Below are 13,238 nucleotides of genomic sequence, written 5' to 3' on the forward strand. Positions count from 1 at the left end.
TATAATAGGGTAATTCCTATATGAGGTTCCAGCTGTTTCAAAGCGAATTGATCTGCTGTTCGTATTATATATTATCAGTAAAAACCTTTCAAGTGGAGAGGCTGACCTTTTAAATGAACACAAAACATATTTATCCAGACAAAACTCCTTTTCATCTCATGTCTTTTTTTTCTTTTTCCTCTGCAAAAACACGAAAACTGCTTCCCTTTAAAAAATATCGTGCTTTGGTTAAAATTGCACAAGAAGTTGATTTTAATTCCTGCAATTCTAAACAAAGAAGGTCGGTATTACAAGTTGCAGTCACGCATCTCACCTACCTTTTTAATTCTTAGTAAACAGCGAGATTGCTATGCAAATATTTGCTGTATTTATAAAAGTTCCTCCTGCCGTGCCAGACACCTACCACATGCCACATGCAATGGAAACTTTACTCTATGTAGCTCTGCTGCTTCATGAACGGCATCCTGTCTGCCTTCAGCTCGAGAGTTTATTGTTGAGTCTACAAAACCTGGCACTTTGGCAGCTTTCTTTCCTGCAGCACCACCGGCTCCTCCTGGAAGGCCCGTCTGAGGAATAACAGGTACTAAAGGAGGGGGGAAAAAATAGAGAAAGAAACACATTAAAAGCTAGTTAGCTCACTGAATCGAATTTGACAATCACGCAGTGTGAAAAACACAGACACATACATCTCTGCAAAGGTGCCGAGTTCAAAATCATCTGACTGTGATTTATGACTGCAGAGGACTTTTCTACGCGGCCCACAGTATTTATTTTTATTTATTACAAGAGGAAAAGTACTGGGTTTGGACCGCAAAACTGGCTGTTTCTCAGAGAAATCAACTCCAGTTTGCCTGAAAAAGAGCCAATTTTGTCTTTCCAAAGCGGCGCTTATGAAAATGATTAAATAAATAAATGAAAGGGAAATAGTAAAAATGATGTGTTGTGTGTTTCTTGCCTCCAGCAGGCACTGCAGCTCCAGTCCCTGCACCTCCAGGCCCGATCCCTGTTCCCCCGGCCCCTGTTGGAGCACAACGTATGCAGGAATAAAATATTTTGGACACAAAACCAAAGCTGAATTTGAACACACATAAGAGAAGCTCTGGTTCAGGGAAGCATGTCTGGAGCAGGACACATCAGACAGACAGTTGTTACAACACAACAAGGGCTATTTCTGAGAAATAAAAAAAAAAAACTCTTCCATTTTCAGCCATAACACACTCCAGGGTGTGTGACTGCTGGCCACTAGAGGGCTCTGTGCTACTGACAAGCAGTAACAGGCTGGTTAAGGAGAAGCTAATGTGACCCTTCAAGCCTGTCAGCAGCCATGACCAAATGCAATGTTGACTGGCCGAATTTTACTATAATCAGAGGAGGCGGACAGCACGCATGGCATTTTCTTTACCTCATCAAATGCCTCATTTCTTTGGCTATCCCATCATGCAGGAAATGAGCTGTCAGCTTCACTTTTAAGGGGCCTTGGCGGCAGAACAAAACACTCTCATTTATTTGCTCAAACCCCTTTTCATTTTTAATCTAAAAACTCCTCCATACTTTGCCGGACAGACATTGCGCACTGCCCCTAAGTATGTGTTCTGGCAGAATTGGTAAGCAAAAAGTTTGAAACAGATAAAGCAGAGCTCTCTCTTGCCAGAAGGATGGAAGAACATGAAAACAGCACAGGCTGAATGTGGAGACTCGAGGCCCGTCATTGCCAACCAATACTTCAGAGTGGGCTCTGTGCCGCAGTGCAGTCCCAGCTGTGATTGAGCCCTCCTCAGTTCATATTCAACCAGTCCTTCTATTTCAAAGCAAATCATATGCATATGTACACAGCGCAGACCTTAAGGTCATCCGGGGCCCTGCTGATGTTCAGACTCTCAAATGTTTGCAAGTACATGATAAAAAAAAAAAAAAGGTGGTCTTTGCCAGAACAGTGTTTTCATGCAGAGCTACCATTAATTCAAAACATTCAGTTTGGCTTTCTCTTAACATGCAGGCATGCAGAGCTAGACAAGTATCCTTCAGTCTGTGTTCGGCTCAGTTTGAAGTCTGTCAGCAGCCAAAAATGTGCTCACCTCCTTGTGGTAGCAGAGGGCCTCCTGCACCTGCTGGAAGGAGAACCATAGACTCAGATGTTTGTCGTGGCAAAATTCAGAAAAAAACATAGAGGAACATCAGCAGACAAAAAAAAATAAAACTCTCTTTTTTATATATCTGAATTTGTCTGAGTAAGTCACTTCAAGAACCAAGCAGACCAGTGACCTCTCAGTCTGAGTGAAATGAAACTTCTAGTGTTACGGTTAACATGGATGAGATCAATACTGTGTAATTTGCAATCAATAACACTAAAGTATTTTTTTGACATCAGAGGGAGATGATGCTACACCTTAAAAAGCCCAACAGGGCCGCCCTGCCTTGATTACAACATTGCTGGAAGCTTATTTAGTCCAGGAATTAGCGATATTTTCAGACTTTGACCTCCAGGACTTAAACTGACTCGTAATATCTCTGCAGGAATCAAAACAAACATATCAAAACAAGCAAATGAAACATAATCACTGCCTGGTTCCAACAAGCAATAATCCATCATGTTGTTTGATGACCCCCAGTTTCCACTGCTCTCACCGAGTCTTCTGCATTGGCAGTGACTTTAAAAGCTTGTTTGGAAGTTGATGAAAAATGGATATGATGTCTTACTTGATATGAAACTGATGTTACAGTTACACACCAAACTCTTTTGCCATGCACACTACCTCTTTTGGCAGCTTTCTGTCCAGCTCCTGGGAAGAAGCCTGCGGAGCCTCCACCATATCCACCATAAGCCCCTGAATTGTGCAAGAGGTCAAAGGAAATAAATGAGTGAACACTGGTAACATGCACACAACCCACACATACGAAGAAGTACAAATTTTGATTAATAATTCTTGCAAGGAAGGATGCTCAGTGTCTAATCTCTTAATTTAACCTTAAGCGTTGCCTAACCGTAATACCAACCCAGTTGCAACTTTAGCCTAAGAACCACATCTCGACCCTCAAAGAGCTGCAAACCATCGGGATGACGCCCCTTCAGGAACGTCTCACCCCACAAGGCACCCCGGTTTCCAGGCCCGACAAGATATGAAGACACACACACACACACACCAGTCTTTTTTTTTTTAACACACACTCACCTCCTCCAAGGCCTCCAGCCCCCAGGCCACCTCCGCCATAACCTCCAGCTCCAAGACTGACGCCATAACCTCCTGCTCCTAGATTGCCATAACCTGTAAAGGACAACGAAGTGCAGGGTTTGATATTTGGAGATGGAGGAAAGCATAACAAAACAAACAAGAGAGAGAAAGAGAGAGAGAAAGAAAAACAACTAAATCTTCTTCCCTGGTCCTCAAATGGTTTACTTGTGATCTCTATGGCCGTAATTATCCTACAACAAAAATAAGTAATCACTCAAACTTTCAAGAAAACATATTCCAGGATCTGCAGAAACAGTGTCAGTATATGCTGGAAAAATAAACTCTGAGGCACGAGACATAGCAGAATGTGTACAGAATTATATCTGATTGAAAACATTTACGCGTGTGACTCCGGAGCCAAGAAATGCACTCAAGGGGACAGAAGTTGACCAGTGATTGAGACACATGACAGAAGCAGCAGGAGAAACATTTCGCTATCTGGTTATGCGGTGGTATAAACAGTGGTGGGAGCACTCTGTTCTTCCTGGGACTAAAAGCCCCAAAATAATCTGTTCGGGGTAAAAACTCTTGGCTTGATTTGATGCAAGAATAAAGTAAAACCCCAGCTTCAGTTTCTGCTCGTTGGCAAGAACAAAAATATGAGAAAAATAGGGAAAAACAGTGTGGAGAGTGAGGAGAATTGAAATAAAACACTCAACACCTGCTCAACAATTGATAACTGCTGGTTATCCCAAAACAAGAAAACCAGAGTTCAGAATAACTTTTGATAATATTAAATCAGTCTCTGTCTGTTCCATCTCGGTTATGAACCTCAAAAATTGCATTTTTTCCCCCAGTGCCATTACATGACTCATAACTGGAAAAGACTTTTATACCAAAGTGTATATTCCTTGAAGTTCGTGTCTGGCATGGAAAGGACAAAACTACCATTCTGCTTTCATAGTGACAAAAATGTCCAGTTAAAACCGAAAAGGGGGGAATTTAATACATTAAGAAATCTCTGCATAACTTTTGCGCGCCAGACCAAAACTAATTCAAGCAAATGTGAAAAAGATGTTTTTGCTATTCACATTCAGATCCATCAAGTTGAACTTTAACCACTCCAGATAACTGCCAAAGTGATTAATGCACATTTTATCATGTTAACATATGGAATTACTGTTTGGGAGTGTGTTAGAAACATTATTGTCAGAGATGTATTTCTTTTGTTTGAATTGAAAAAAACTGAAAAAGTTTATTAATCGGAGACCTACAAGTCGGAGTGATGATTGTTTTTGAAACCCGAGGACATTTTAATGCCGCCAACAAACAAGTCCACCAAGGAATTTATTTTCATCAATACTTGTATAAGATGCAAATCATGGGGTGAAAACAACCAAGCTTGGGAAACAAACTGAGAAGGAGATGGGAGAGGAGGGCGAGAGCCTGGAGTCGGTCCAGTAAACTGCAGAGAGCAGGTAATGATACTGACGAGGAGGAAGAATGCGCCTGGAGAGATGGGCTGAAAGACTGGGAGTTGAGTTACAAGACCCAGACAAAACAAATACGGGCACTGGCCTTGCCAAGGGTTTGGCAAACAAGCAGAGCATGCAACGCAAGTCCAGGAGCTCAGCTCAGCGCAGCGCCCGACTTCTCCGTCAAAGATTTCAGCTCGATCCTCATCGATTGTTCAGCTCATCCTCAGACAAACCTCAGTGTAATAGCAAGGGTCATCCATTCTGATACAAACCAGGCTAATCCAGCATTATTATGTTGAAATTAGGATTATTTCTTCTTTGTCTTGCACTTCTCAGTGAGAACAAGGAACAAAAAGCAGTAGAACATTGTAAGGATAGTTTCTACAAGTTGACATTAAAATCAAAATGCATTTTAACCAGAAGAAACATCTGGTAAAAGATTGATCCAAAAAGAACAACCATCTGCCTCAATCCCTAGAGGAGTTCTACAAGTAGGGGAAGAAAACCACACTATCGTGTTTTCTGAAAACATTCAATGATCTACCAGCTTGACGTCTCCATGCAGCTGCGATCATGAGCTTCCAGTCCACAAAACGATCCCTCACTGGCTGGTCTGAGGGTTGTGTTTGTCGAATTGAGCAAGCAAGACTGACAAATATGAAGATGGAGTGAAACTATCAGGGTCATGGAGACTTCTTCTTCTGGCCCACCTGTGCTCAGATGTGCACCCAGCCTGGCTCTGGCAGTCGTGCACGGGGTCAACCAACAAGTTTAACCCTCTTATTCAAGATCAAGAGACAGTCGCACAACAGGAAGCCTTCAGGGAGCATTTCAGTCCAAGTGTGTCGGGAATAAAAATGTTATTTTCTGTAGTTATAACATCATTAGATATTGAGGAATGTAACACTTCTGAGTCAAGAACAAAAGTTCCATCCCTGATGGTGTGTGTTTTCTGGGTCAGAGCAAAAGAACATGCTAAGAGAAAGTGTACCTTTGTCCGTTTGGCATCCATGTGCTGATTGTGTACTTGGGAATTTGTGGGTAGAGTTATAGTACAAAAGCTCTCTGTTTGGCCATATTTACTTCATTCTGTTCGCTCAAACAAGCATGCTTTTGTTGGACTATTATTACAGCATGTCAGCTCATACAAATAGACCTGTCTTAGCTCACACATTATTGGAAGTCTACACCAATGTTGTTTGTTGTCATGAACCATATTTGAAAAGCCTGCACACCAAGTCCCAGTGATCAAATCATTGTGCTTTCCTGGTGCTGCTCCCAGTATTTAGTTGATTGCTCACAAGCTGCAGGATGTCTGTGCCGTAATGTAGTACCTAATTTTCTCTGTGACCCCCAAGCCAAAGTAGGGAGCTCGAGAGACCACTTGAAACCCCAACTGGCTGTGGACCTTGGACAAAAGCAACCTACAAAAGGTCAATACTCTAAATAGAAGATGGAAGGGTCAGAAACCCAATACCACACGGGAGGGAAGACCGGGGTCCAAGAAAAGTGGAAGGTTAGTGATGCAGATCTGCAGTGCATCACAGTTTCCTCAATTTAGATTCAATAAAAAAAGAATGGAGTACCCGGCCAGTTTCCAGTCGCTCGCTTCCACAGCTGTATGTTGCACAAGCTGGTTGTGGAGATGAAATGTGTCACTGCGTGAGTGAATGATCATGTATTTTTCAAAGTGGTCATTTGTCTTGAATTGATAAAGAATGACTTCAGTAGAGGATGCAAACCTATAGGTCTTTCATAACAAAAAAAACAGGGTTCAACAAGAAACCATCGTCACTATGTTCTGCTGCACCATGACAAGCGCTTTACTGTTAATCCACGGTCATGTTTGTAACCTCAGATTCAGTGCAGGTCATGGATGTGAGCCAGTGTGAGCAGAAATATCTGGTCTTAATCTCTGCACTGAGCCATCTTCCTCGCTCTGCATTGGGGTTAGTTAAGGTAAAGCTCCGTGACAGAACCACAAGACTACAGCAAATGATAATCAAAACAGTTTCTTTCAGCTTTCAGGCCCTTTCTGGTGCCCATATTTCACCATTCTATATATTTTAATCTCAGTCTTTCTGAACCGGTGTGAGGAGTGTGAGTGTCTGAGGAGTCTGTCAGACTGGACTTCATGAGTTAATGGCAGAAACCAGGAGAATCTAAAACTTACAAGTGAACAAGGTGTTTGTTTCTTTCCTTCTTTGCTTCTCTCCCCTCCTGTCTTCCTACTTTGTGAACCAGCTGGGCTTGGTGAAGGGATTAATTTAAGAAAGCAAAGAATTCTGTGGCAGATGTCCACTGGAGCTGAAGGCAGACGCGAGGAGAGCAGACTTCGGAGCTAAAGCTCTGGAATGCCCACTAAATTTTGGGGCCTTGCTTCTCATTGTATTCTTTGTTTGAGCTCATGTTTAATCAGGAAAGCATTATAAGAACAAATGTTTATTTACCAAAAAGCCAGGGGAGGGCATTTTGACTATTACTTTTTAATGTTGTTATCTGAGCAGGAAGCCACATGGGGGGTGCACAGTAGGACTATTGTTGAACAACACCGCGCTGCCATTTTCAGTCATATGATGGAAAACTTTATGAAGGTGGACTCCTTCAAAGGCATCCTGGTGGCTAACTGAGAATCAATATTTTACTGTCTGGGAGGCTGATGCTGTTGTCCGGCTGTGCGAAACTCATCATGATCCTCTTCACTGTCGTGACACCAGATTTTTATCAGTATCAAATTATCACACTGCTCGCTCCTCCAAGTTGGTGGATGTATTGCATTCTTACAAGGTGACGCAGAAAACGTTGGAGGGGGGGAGCACAATGATGTGAGGTGCTGCAGTGATTCCAGATCGCGTGAGACAAGTGGACACTCTGAAGCGCCTCCTCTCCCCCTGCATCTCATGTGACCCACGATGCTCTGCGTCGCTCCGTCAGCCTCGGCCACCGAGCTGAGAGAAGCTACATGTTGGACTAATTAAGTATTCACACAGTCACACCATTATGCACAAACTGGCTGGCTCGTGTGAGCCAGTCGACTCTGGCGGCCGGCCTTTTATTGTTTTTGATTTATTTTTACATGGAATCAGGAAAAGTCCCAAAGCCCGAGCCCTGCGTTTTTTTGCCAAATGACCCCAAGTGAAAAACTGTCAGACTCACTAATAAACAGGGAAAGGTTTGAGTTTGCCTCATTCTTTTACATCTTAACTGCATCCAGATCAAAATTAATGTAACAAGCATCACTTTAGCACGGTCGCTCATGAGCTGCAAAGTATGGGTGGCCACTGTGAGCTTTTAATCGGGGGTGATAGGAATCACACGAAACAAAGAGCTTCATTTCATTGAGTGCAATTTACACTGAGAAACTAAAGCAAGCCTTTGCAGATCTCACCAACCAAAGGGATCCGCTCACACTTAAATTGTAAAAGCTATAATTTGCTCATTGGGTGAATCACAAAAGCAGCGATCAGGTCAAAAAAGGCCGCCGTTCTCAGGGACGTCTGCGACTCTGTGACTTCTCCAGCCTGGGATTATGAGAGTGTCTCAGCTTCACAAACACATGATTTATTTCCAACACGTCTGTGCAGAGATCATTTTCATCTTTACATCCGAGCTCCATTCATGTGTCTGCCGTGCGCTCGACCAGAACCACTACGCCCCTGATGTCATTGTTTATGCAGCGAGCCGTGCAGAGCAGAACACGCCAGGCTATAAGCTTTCAAGTTGACCTAACATTTGTCCCTGTGCAAGCGTTAGGAGCTGTGATTCTACTTTTTCTCCACTTCTGGAGGAATTTCACAGTTGCTCTGCCAACACTGAGCCCCTGGATATGTCTGCAGAGTTTCCCTAACCCGGCGTTCGTACCACTGCCCATTTTGAATTGGCACGGACACGCTGACAGTATGTACTGCAAACCGGACAGAAACACATAAAAAGTCTCCTGCAGAACACAATTACATGTGGAGAGACAACAAGGCTTTGAAAAACTGTTCATTTTTCATCAGTGAGCTTCATGTGCAGGAGAATCTAATTGTGCAAATTAGATTGTACAGTAAAAAAAAAAAAAAAAGGTTAACAAATGCAGCCTGTGGCCATGGTATGTAAAGTTGGACAAGTGTGCTTCCTCTCCCAGATGGTCTGCACATGCATGGAGCTGCCATTCCACTGAATACCTCTCCGACAACTCAGGGCTGGAAAAAAACAAAAAAAATAAAAACAGTCTGGTGTTCGACAGGTCGGCCCGACTCAAAACATGCAAATGAAATGCTGACGTTAAATCCACTGTAACAGCCTCAAAACAATCTTCCAAGTTCCCTTGTCACCGCCAAAGTATGGCCGATGCACGGCCGTGCGAGGCATCACACTATGACAAATAAATGGGATGCTCTACAAAGAAAAGCAAGACAGATCGTTTGTGTCATCGACAGCAGAATCGCCGCGGGTGTATAGAAGTTATGCTTTGTGCAGTAATGCATGGGGATATCTGAGGCCTGGAGAGCCAGAGCTTGAAGTCATTTATCATCCGAGCACATTAAGCCCAGCCTGATAAGTACTGAGAACTCCAAGAGAGACATTTCACCGAGGTGAGATAATTTTATGTGACTCACATCTTTTCAAAATACAAGTATATTCATGAAAGAGTAAAACTGATTTGGGAGTAAAAGGTTTACACAAGAAGCTGATGTAAGAATAAATTCCTTGTTGGTGACACTTTTAGCAGTTTATACTACAGTTTACTTTTGTCATTAAAGCTGCGTCCCACTTTAAACGAATATTTAACAGTCAACCTTTCCTTCAATGTGTGTTGATAATAGATAATAAATATATGAATGTAACCAATCACCTCGAGCGGACGACAGGCAGACTTGTTGTGAATGATAAGCAGCAGCATTACTGCGTATCCAGCAAGAAATGTACAACAAAGATATTCAAGTGGGCCAGATTTTAATCGATTCGAATCAATGACTGAAATCAACTTGTGTAACTGTGAAATGTCTTCAAATACCCTGAAGGAAATAACCTTGATAAATTGAACTATCACTAAATAAACAGCACTTGAACTGTGCTGTCAGATGCTCTGAACGCTTTCCACCCCAGAAAGGATGGTTTCCAAACCATCATTCATCACAGAAAAAGAAAAAAAAAAGGTGAGGAGATTAGTGATAGTGGAAGTGCTGTGTGGGAGAAAACACTCTGGGAGAAAGGATAATGCATGACTGATTAGACACCAATGAAAGCCCAACCTTATCAGTTGGTACTCAGATGTCTCGCTAATTCTTGAGCTCAATTAGTGAAAATATTAAAGATTAGAACCAAATCAACACGTTACATCAACTGAGAAGAACTTTTGGGTGTGAGCGACGAGATGTTGCGTTCCATGAGCTGATTGTGAGAGTAACATACTGAAAGTTTCCTCTCAAGGCGGTTCAGCTTCCAAAATTACAAGAGCTTGATATCATTTCTTTGTGCAACAGAGATGAAAGGAATCAAAATAGGAGCAGTTTCTGTCTGAATGAGCAGGTGCGGCTGTGTGAGTCTCGGCGCTCGAACGAGCGCTGTATGGGACAAATGAAGCCCGGCCAGGATACATATCAGTGTTTATGTGCCGAAGCGTGCGTTTGTATGCACATGTGGTCTCTCTTTTAATTGAATGCCGTCGGAACACAAACATCGATTTTATAGCAATAAGTGACCCGTACAAAGACATCCAAACACACTCCGAGTGTAAAAGTCACAGTTGCACATCAGATGAATCGCAGGCGTGCCGGGCTGTCAGGCCGACGGACACCTGTGGATCTTTGACTTGGCTGGTCTGGGTCCTTATCTCTCACCTCCATAAGCATATACCGGTATCTATGTGTGGAAACGTGTGTTTGTGTGCACACACGGTCACTTTTGTAATTGCGTGCATGCGATGATCGCAAACATGTTTAGAAGCCCCCATGGTTACGCACGTTCGCATGCAGATGCGTCCAGTCTCTCACAGCTCAGAGGACAGGTCTGCGCCGCGGTAATGAAAAGCATATGTCCTCCAGGAGACTAAACTTTCCCCCGAGCTCCTCTTCTAAACACTTTCATCACCACCTCAATCCATCAGACTCCTCACTCTTAGAAACTCATGCACACTTCTTGTGCGTGAGCACACGCTCAGACAGCCGTCGGCGCGGCTCGGTGAAAGACAATCTGTGTGTTTGACGTATATACGGCAAATTTGTTTAAGTTATTGCTGCTCCTTTATTCCCCCCGGCTCTTATCATTCCTTTTTCCTGCCACTGCTCACTCTTCCTCTTGTGAAGCAGACTGGTTGTGCAGCAGAAAAGAGGCAGTAGTACTGATGGGACGCATTTTAAGAAACAAACGGAGCCAAGTTTGCAGTCTGAAATAGGTGTGAGAGCATCTCAGAATTCACTTGATTTGAAACAGTGATCAATTTTACATCTTTTCATCAGTGCAACGTAGCCAGAGGCTGCGAACACTCAAACACTTGGATGTATTTTCTGTAATCAACACCTATAAACTTGCCGTTCGGGGAGATCGCTGTCACAGCAGTGACAAGATTTCAAATTGAAAAAGTTTGTAAGAGACAGCTCACAGAAATGTGTTTCTCAGTATTGGAAATGTTTCTGCACTTGCCAATGTAATCCATCATCATTAATTATATAGACTGTGAAATTTCCAGGCAAGCACATGACTGTTGGGACTCAATTCACTATAGTTAGAAGAATGTTTTTAGTGGCATTTAGGAGCCCTGTGAGGTTGATGTAAGCAGTAAGGAGAATATGCACTCAGCTGCCAGTTAATTTTGTGGACTTATCTAAAAAGATTTCAGGCCCGTACAATTGGCAGTAAATAGCTGAGTAATAAATCTTCCTTTCCCAAGGTCGTGTTGTAGGTTGCAGGTTGTATCGCTGAGGTATATTGCACTGTAATTTCATCATAACATTCAGCTTAGGAGGAGGCTCATTTCCATCATTCTTTCTTCACGGCTGGAAGCTGGAAGATGTACGTCTGACGTCCAGTAAATTAAACATTCTGCACTAACTTCTGTTGAAAGGAGCTACGCCCGGTGTCTGCTTTTATCAGGTGTGTAGTTTAATCCCACTTTGCCGCAAAAATAAGCCATTAGAAAGTGAGCGGTTTGTTTCGAAGCCAAATGAAGGGAGGAAATATAAACCAAATCACTACAAGTCAAACTCTACTTTCCAGTTAATCTTAAGAATGTCATTGATAAAATAAATACAGCACTTAATTTATTCACTGTATACTTCTAACCAAAGAAATACTGAAAACAGTTGCTTATAGACTGATGATCATGCACGTTTTCATTACTGTCAATCTCATGTGACATTAAACTATTGTCTGTTTCAGACAGCGTCCGAAATGTAAGACACACAGCATGCTGTCCATCAGCGTCAGTTTGTAATGATTTTGAAGAGAAATCTGGCAAGAAAAGCACAGACACATCCATCCAAAAGCTAAAACAGACCATTATAATGGCAGGATAAAACCATAATAACAGAGAAAACAGTAACCTTTATGGTTTTCGTTAACTTCCTCCACACTGCTTGATATTGACAAGGAGCGAGTCAATGAAGGCCAAGTTTTGGCAATCGTCACACGAGGAGGATTGAATCCGCCTTCGCTTTAGGGAAGACAGGAAAGGAGAGAGTGTCCAACAGCTGCTCATAAGGAGAGAGTTCCTCTTCCCAGCTTTCGGTGTATCGTCAAAGCTGGATGCTGACAGGCTTTACAATTAGTGTAACATTTACAAGGTCTTGCATGAGCGGCGCTGCGATTCACTGCAGTCACGCTACTCACACAACCAGCTGCTGTTCTCCATTACCGGCCAGGCAAGGTGCATACCTGAGGAATGCAGTGTCACTACGATGCAGCGAATCACAGCGGCTCCTTCAAGGTGTGTGAGCTCATGCATAAGTGCCCGATTGTCAAGTTAGCAACATGATATTAAATAACATGCTTTTTTTTGTTTTAAAGAATTGTACTTTGTATTTTCTTTGAATTTCAATATACACTTTGTAAAATAAAAGGTTTGTGTAAAGTTTTCATTTCCAGATTTGGACCATTTACGGGCAACATATTTTAGCTGCAAGGGAAAGCGTTGATGGAAACACATTTTTAAAGAGGACTGAACTGCCATGACGTTGAACATAACGCAGCTCCTCCACGAATTTCAGTCTCTCCTTTCATTTTAGAAATGTGCAAAGCCTTAGTTGACCCAAAAGTAATCACTCTATTTTTTTCCACATAACAGAGTCTGGATTAGTCTGGATTGGAGAAGGGAATACCAAAAAAAAAAAAAAAAAAAGAAGCAAAATAAAAGACCCTCAACGGAACAATAAAAAAAATGGTCCGCTTCCCTCCTTCCCCTTTTCTCACTGATTTAATTTGTGCCATGCATACCTGCTCAGATAGAGGAGCAAACAAAAGCTGGGGCAATACTTCCTGAACAACTCTCTGCTGTTCTTTGCCAAAGTCAACTTCCACCAAATACTGGATATTAGGTCATTTACACAGAACGGCTCTCCAGTAACTCTTGTTAGAGGGCGGGGGTGTGGCCCTCCGCAGGGACCCT

The 13,238-nt window shown here is 42.6% G+C and overlaps 1 protein-coding gene across 1 annotated transcript in view; it reads right to left on the reverse strand.

Moving 5' to 3' along the window:
* Positions 1 to 13,238, reverse strand: part of LOC115400712 (elastin-like) — a 54,581-nt gene that overhangs the window by 28,434 nt on the left and 12,909 nt on the right. The window contains exons 6-10 of the mRNA XM_030108722.1: positions 3,171 to 3,263; positions 2,754 to 2,825; positions 2,076 to 2,105; positions 956 to 1,018; positions 509 to 583 (exon numbers count right to left, since the gene is read on the reverse strand). Of these exons, the coding sequence (XP_029964582.1) occupies positions 509 to 583; positions 956 to 1,018; positions 2,076 to 2,105; positions 2,754 to 2,825; positions 3,171 to 3,263 (333 nt within the window). The remainder of the gene's footprint in view (positions 1 to 508; positions 584 to 955; positions 1,019 to 2,075; positions 2,106 to 2,753; positions 2,826 to 3,170; positions 3,264 to 13,238) is intronic.

This window comes from Salarias fasciatus, chromosome 14, assembly GCF_902148845.1.
Source record: "Salarias fasciatus chromosome 14, fSalaFa1.1, whole genome shotgun sequence".
Lineage (NCBI taxonomy): Eukaryota > Metazoa > Chordata > Actinopteri > Blenniiformes > Blenniidae > Salarias > Salarias fasciatus.